At 51.8% G+C, this 6989-nt stretch overlaps 1 protein-coding gene across 5 annotated transcripts in view; it reads right to left on the minus strand.

Annotated features, from left to right (window-relative positions):
- Nucleotides 1–422, minus strand: part of PUS1 (pseudouridine synthase 1) — a 35078-nt gene extending 34656 nt beyond the window's left edge. For 3 of the 5 annotated variants that reach the window (XM_075898404.1, XM_075898403.1, XM_075898401.1), the window contains exon 1: nucleotides 122–274. In XM_075898404.1, coding sequence (XP_075754519.1) covers nucleotides 122–211 — 90 coding nt within the window. In that variant the 5' untranslated portion in view covers nucleotides 212–274. The other 2 variants (XM_075898405.1, XM_075898406.1) reach the window with 2 other exon arrangements.
- Between the last annotated feature and the right edge of the window lie 6567 nt (nucleotides 423–6989).

Raw genomic sequence — 6989 nt, forward strand, 5'->3', positions numbered from 1 at the left:
AGGAGGCTGCGAGGCTGGAGCCCGTCCCGACTCCCACTAGCCCTGCAAGGAAGGAGGCGGACCGACGGGCTCTGACGTTACCCCTCCCCAAACCCGGCAGCAGGCGGGCCCTGGTACCTACGCGCGGCGCCTTGTTCGGCCGCCCGCAGATCGCGCTCGCCGAGAGGCCCCGGGCCAGGAGCCTGAGAGCAGCCAGGCGCCGGACAGGCATTGCCCCCGACGAGTCCGGGAAACAGCCCCTCCCCCACGCCAAGCCAGGGCTGCGCGGGCCGCCACTTACACTGGAACGGCCGGGCTGGGGCACCACGTGGTTGGCACGGAGCCACGCTGCACAGGAATGCCCGACGGGCGCCGGGTGGGGACAATCTTCAGCGGCCGAACTGCGCTGGGCCTGGGAGGTGCTGGAGGAGGAGCGAGGGGCGTTAGCGGGCGAGGCGCGCGCAATGGGGTGGGGATGTCTCCTCGCTCTGCACTCCCTCCTCCTGCCAGCATTTGTCCCGCCTCCGGCTCTTGCCCTTCCCTTGCAGTTCCAGCCTCCAGCCCTTGTGATGCCCACCCATCGAATCGCTCCAAAGCTCTGGGTCCTGCGCGGCCTAGCTGCGTTTCACTCCTCCCCGCTGGCTCTCGGAGAGACCCGCCTGCAGCTACCATTGCCCCTGCGGCTGCCCGCCTCTCACACTGCCCCTGCCCCTTCCTTCCTCTTCTAACAGAGACTAGTGTTTCTCTGCCCTTCCATATGGCTGTCATCTGCCATCCACCCAGCTCTTCCTCCCTGCTTACAGCTCTCTTCCTCTCCTCAGTGACTACAGCATCCACCTGCCCTTCAGGGCTTGTTTCCTGACCTCTTCATTCCTCCGGCAGTTGTAGACCTGATAAGCTGAACCAAAGCTGGGACCTCTGGAACTTAATGCAGGACCCTTTACAGCTTGAGCGAAAAGCCAGCTGGCTCTCAGCTAAGTCTGTAGAGCAGACTCATTCTTTCCGTAAGTGGTCTCAGTGCCAATAGATGGGGTAGTGATTCACATCCAGTAGGTATGTGGGTTACATAAGCAGACCGGGTTCAACCCTGCAAAAGGGCCATTAGCTTGACTTGGTCTAGTGTTCCGTTACTGAGTATCCTTCAGCTGGTCTCTTTCAGCATCACTAGTCAACTTTCCCTTACACATATGATCCACCATATCCACAACTTCAATTTCAACATAAGGATGTGAACAAGTAGAGTAGCCTTCTACTCTGCTTATCAGGTAGCACTATCAACTACTCAATCATCCCCTGCTGGTCCTCTGCGCTCTTAAAGGGACAGAGAGGAGTTGGCACACAAAAACTCTGGCTCAATCTCTGGTTCCCTGCTAGGTCTCAGGACAATTTTTCCCTGCTCCCTGTATTCAGAAAGGTACAGAGCAGCAGCAGCAGCAGCCACTTAAGCAGCTGCCACTGCTCTGTCCCTTTAAAAATGTCGAGGGCCACCAATGGGGGGGCAGTTGTGCTGAAAGAGACCCACAGGACTGGCAGCCGCTGTTCTGTCCCTTTCAGAATGCAGAGTGGCATCGGAGGGTCAGGGGGCTTGTCCTAAGAATTGTTGTGGGACCAGAGATTGAGCCATTATCTTTGCAGAGCTGGGGGTAGGGGAAGGGTTGTTCTGTGACACAGTAGTGAGCACTGTAACACCCTTTTCCTAATAAGGACTACTGGACTGGCAAATTAATCGCTAATTAACATTGCTATTTCAACAGTACTTGTGACTGCTGCTCTGCCTTCAGCTTCCCTTTACTTTTTCCTCCATTGATCAGGATACTGCCTCTCTCCATGCTTCATTCTCCCCCTTGATTCTTGTATCCGTTTTCTCCATCACAATGTCCAGGACAGCTGCCAACCCACAGTCCTTGCTCACCCTCAGCCTCCACTTCCATTTCCTCTGTCCCTGCTCTCACACTGCACTCTCTCCTATGATAGAAATCCCAGGACTTTGTATTCTCTCTCTTCCTTCAGCTCTGTCATCTTCCTAGCTCAGTGGTTCCCAACCTTTTGGGGTTGCCGGATGCCCAGGGGTGGGACCACTCACAAACTGGGCACCCGGGGGCAGGGCTGCACACGCCCAGGGGCGGGGCTACCCATAAGCCGCGTGCCCAGTTCCAGTGCCATCCATGCGCTGCACTCCCGGGGCCGGCGCTGCTCCTGTGCCGCATGCCCAGGAGCCGGCATCATCCATGCGCTGGGCACCTGTGGCTGGTGCCGCTCCTGCGCTGCGTGCCCAGGGGCGGGGACACCCATAGACTGCGTGCCCAGTGCCAGTGTGTAGCCAGACAGACCCCCCCCCCCATCTCATCCATCTTATTTGCCTCTCTGAGGTTCCTGAAGCATACAGGACAGAGAAGGAGCAATAAAATCAGCATAGTCTATGCTGGCTCATCTGATCCTGAGAAGCTGAAAACATAGATATGAGGAGAGAATGATTAAGGCAATAAGCTGGCCTCAAGGCTGCGAGAAGTACCCGGCTGGCACCCATGTTGATTCAAACACACACAGTCCTCGGGAGAGGAATTTCCCACTGAGAAAAAGAATGCCCAGTACTTCCAATTTAATCCTCTCAACTCTCTCTTACAAGTGTAAATTAAGTTCACAACTCCCTTGTAAGAACCGGTCTCACAAAAGACAGACCAGCACCATTTGGCATCACAGATAAGAAAGAGAAATACGTGACCCAATGGGTATAAAGGTGGGTACAGCAGCACACTCACTTTTGAGTGTAATTCTACCCTCTACCTGCTGGTCGGGTTAGGTGTTTGACCTCCCGAGGTTCTATGGGGACGCCCACCTTGTATTTTCGTCTTTCCTAGGAATTGAGGGACCGGCCCTGGCCTGACATGCTGGAGTTGAGAGGCACAGAAGGGGGTAAAAATTGTACCTGGATGTGGTCCTCTGTCTTAAGTGTACACAGACTTAGAGCTCTTTAAAGGTTAAGCTGTAACTTGGTACTATTATTTCTGTTTTTCCTATCTTTATCTTCTTTGTAACCATTTTTAAGATCTATACTTTGCTAGCAGTTAAGAAATAGAACAATAGCCATTGCAACCATATGATTTATAAGCTTCCTCAATAAACCTGTAACTGTTTAAGCTTTAACCTGACTCCTTCAGTTGCTTTAACAGAACCAGGCACAATTTAAAAGAACTTCAGCCGGTCTCAAGGGACAGATATAGGGAGAGCTTGGGCGTTTGGATTTGTGTCACTCCCAGGTGGCAGATCTGTTGGGGCACTTCTCAGCCTCCCCCAGGCTGCCCGCTGCGAAGGAATCACAGATTCTAGCAGCTAAAATCTGAAGTGTAATAAGCTCTCCCTGCAAACTTATTGGAGCGCTCGTCAGCCTCCTCCAGGTTGCCCGCTGCAAGGGACGCTGGTCTCAGCAGTTAAAGTCTCGGGTGTATAGTACACACACAGTATAGGAAGAGCTTGGGCGTTTGGATTTGTGTCACACCCAGGTGGCAGAATCCACTGGGGCACCTTTCAGTCTTTCCCGAAGGCTGCCCGCTGCGAAGGAATTACGAATTCTAGCAGCTGGAATCTAAGGTGTTATAAGCTCTCCCTGTACACTTATTGGGCACCCGTCAGCCTCCTCCAGGTTGCCTGCTGCAAGGGACCCCGGTCTCAGAAGTTAAAGTCTCGGGTGTATAGCACACACTACTCACTGCCCTGATCGTCGGCTGACACGGTGCCACGCATACGCTGCACTCCTGTGGCCGACACTGCTCCTGGGCTGCACGCCCAGGAGCCAGCAGCACCCATGCACTGCATGCCTGGAGCCGGCGCCGCTCCTGTGCAACATGCCCAGAGGCAGGGATGCTCATACACCACGTGCCCAGGGCTGGCACAGCCTATGTACTGCGCGCCCAGGGGCGGGGCCACCCATGTGCCACGCACCCAGGGGCCGGCACCGCCCATGCACTGTTCACCCAGGGCTGTGGCCACCCATACGCTGCACGCCCAGGGGCCAGCACCGCCCATGCACCACGTGCCCATGGGCACCGCATTGGGGACCACTGTCCTAGCTAAACAAATCTACTTTTCCTACAGGATTTCCTCCCACACCTCCAATTCCAAACACTTTGATCATACATGACTCATTCCCCAAACTCTTCCCCGCTGTCTCTGCAGGGATTCACACAGAATTCTTCAAAAAAGTTGACAAATATTATGTGACTTTCTTGGGCCTGGTTTTAAATGGTTGTTAACAGCCAGAGTGGTCAGCTCCATTTACTAAGCTTTTTTTCTTTGCTGATTATATTTGTATTTTTATTTAAAGTGGATTTTTGTTTAAATAATCCTTTAATTAAGAACATGATTCCGCAAAGCCTTTAGGTACACGTTTAAATCCATCCAGTTTTAAACCCATCCCTTTTGGGCAACGCACTTAGGCACATGCTTACAGTCCACTAATTTTGGAGTTATAACCAAAGGCTATTGAAGCTTTTCCATTGACATCAGTGGACTTTGGATCAGGCCCTTACCAAATACAGGTGGACTTAAGCATGTGCTTGGACTTGAGCATGTGCTTGGTGAACATGGCCCTATTAAGCAAAATCAGGTCTTATTCCTTGAGTTTTTGGGTGGTGACAATAGGAAGTGAAGGGAAATACCATGCCCATAGTCAGGGATTAGTGAGCAAAGAGCTCACGTTTTCTTCTGAATTAATTGGTCATGTAAGATTTTCTGGAGGTATATTTTAATCCTCACTTTATCTCTGAGCGGCATACGTGCTGGAAATAGGGGTGCTGCAGCATCCCCTAGTTTCAAGTGGTTTCCACAATATACAAGTTTATAGTTTGTGTCAGTGGTTCACAGCACCCCCATTATACAAACAATTCCAGCACCCCTGCTGTGAGGTAGTAAGTATTGCTATTATCTTTGTTTTAGGAATAGGGAAACATAGATGAATAAAGCAATTTACCAAAGGCCAAAGAGGGCATTAGAATTCACCCACAAAATTTAAATTTATTGCCCAGTCTGCAGGTAGGTACAACCCTACTATCGTGGACAATATTTCATTGGAATGGGAGGCAACAGCTGGTGCTACGGCAGCTGATAATATATCACCCAAAGGCTACCCCTACAATGACATGTTACATTAATATATTAACAAAACAGAAAAGCACTGTGAGTCTGATATGTATTTATTAACTTAATACAATGGTCCCCAACGCGGTGCCCGCAGGCGCCATGGCGCCCGCTGGGGCATTCATGTGTGCCTGCTGAAACATCTGGGCTGGCCCCGCCCCCGGCACGCGGCACATGCGTGGTGCTGGCCCAGGGCGTGTGGCCGGCCCCTGCCCCGGGTGTGTGGCACATGCACGGTGCTGGTCCTGGGCTCAGGACGCATGGGCGGTCCCTACCCCCAGTGTGCACGCAGTGCTGGCCCCGGGCCCAAGGCGCGTGGGCGGCCCCTACCCCCAGCATGCACGCAGTGCTGGCCCAGGGCGCGTGGGCGGCCCCTACCCCTGGGCATGCGACACATGCGTGGCCCCCCGGAAGCGCGGTGCATGAGGGCCCCGTCCCCGGCCGGCACGTGAGCAGCCCCGCCTCTGGGTGCCCAGCAGCCACGAAAGGTTGGGGACCACTGTTAATATATTACAGGAGAAACAAAATGTTTCATTTCAATTTAGATTGTTTTTCATTTTTAAAAAGATTTTTAAAATTATTTATATATATATATATATATATACATATATATATATATATATATATACACACACACACACACACACACATACACGCACACAAATATTTTAAGAAGACAATCTTTTTAAAACCACACCAAAAGACTAAAAATAAAGTTTTCAGCTAGCAATTTAGGAGAAAGATTGGATGGCTAACAGTTAGCAACTACCTTGAATTATACATAGCCATCCAATCTTTATCCTAAACTGCTAGCTGAAAACTTTATTTTTAGTCTTTTGGTGCGTGTGACAGGGTGGGACCTGCCTACCCCACTGAAGCGGGTCCACCCCGCACTGACCCTGCAATCGCCCTCTCGCTCATGGGGGTGGCACAGCGGGAATTGACCGCTTGCAGGCAGTGTAGCGCCGCCGCTCATCAGCTGGGCAGCAGGACAGCTGAGGTTGCTAGGCAACGCGCCCCGCACGGGCGGGGAGTAATGGCGGCCGGAAGTGACGACCGGGGCGGAGGTGACGTCAGACACCCGGGAGGAAGGGCGGTGGGATAAAAACCCACAGGGAGTACAAGGAGGAGGAGGCGGGAGGGGTAGAGAAATGAGGAGTACAGGATAATCGTCGAAGGGGCCTGAAGGAGGCGGGGTGGAAGCAGCCCAGGGCAGGGCACAGAGCCGGCGCACCAGTGGGTTAAGGTTATGGACCCCTCCAGTGGGACAGGTCCATGAGACTCTGTCCTTAGGGCCCTGGGCTGGGGTCTGGGAGTGAGGGTGGGCCCAGACCCCCCACCCCGCACACCCAAGGCGGAACAAACTTTAAAAACGTCTATCAATGGTAGACACGTAGGATAGGAGGGCAACAAAAGGGAAGGGGGCGGGACCAGACCCCCACAGTGTGGTTTTAGAAAGATTGTCTTTTTAAAATATTTGTGTGTGTGTGTGTATATATATATATATATATATATCTTTTAAAAAAGATTATATATATATATATATATATATATATATATATATATATATATATATATATATATATATATATATATATATATATATATATATATATTTTTGTCTTTTTGGTCTTAAATGTAGTGTGTTTCCACAACTAAAAACTGCAACATTCTTGCCCGTCTGGCGCTCGGGGGCAGTGGGAAAGAACTGCCCATCCTGGCTCAGGGGCAGCTCTGCTTCCACTCCAGTACTCTGGGTGCTCAGCCCCCTCCGTCTCCTCTCCTATTGGTCTTATGGCTCAATCCCCTCTTTCCCTCCCCTTTCTCTGTGCTCTGCCAGCTCACCTCCCACTGTCTCTACTCCTCTCTCCGTGTGC

The sequence above is a fragment of the Pelodiscus sinensis genome, chromosome 15, assembly GCF_049634645.1.
Source record: "Pelodiscus sinensis isolate JC-2024 chromosome 15, ASM4963464v1, whole genome shotgun sequence".
Lineage (NCBI taxonomy): Eukaryota > Metazoa > Chordata > Testudines > Trionychidae > Pelodiscus > Pelodiscus sinensis.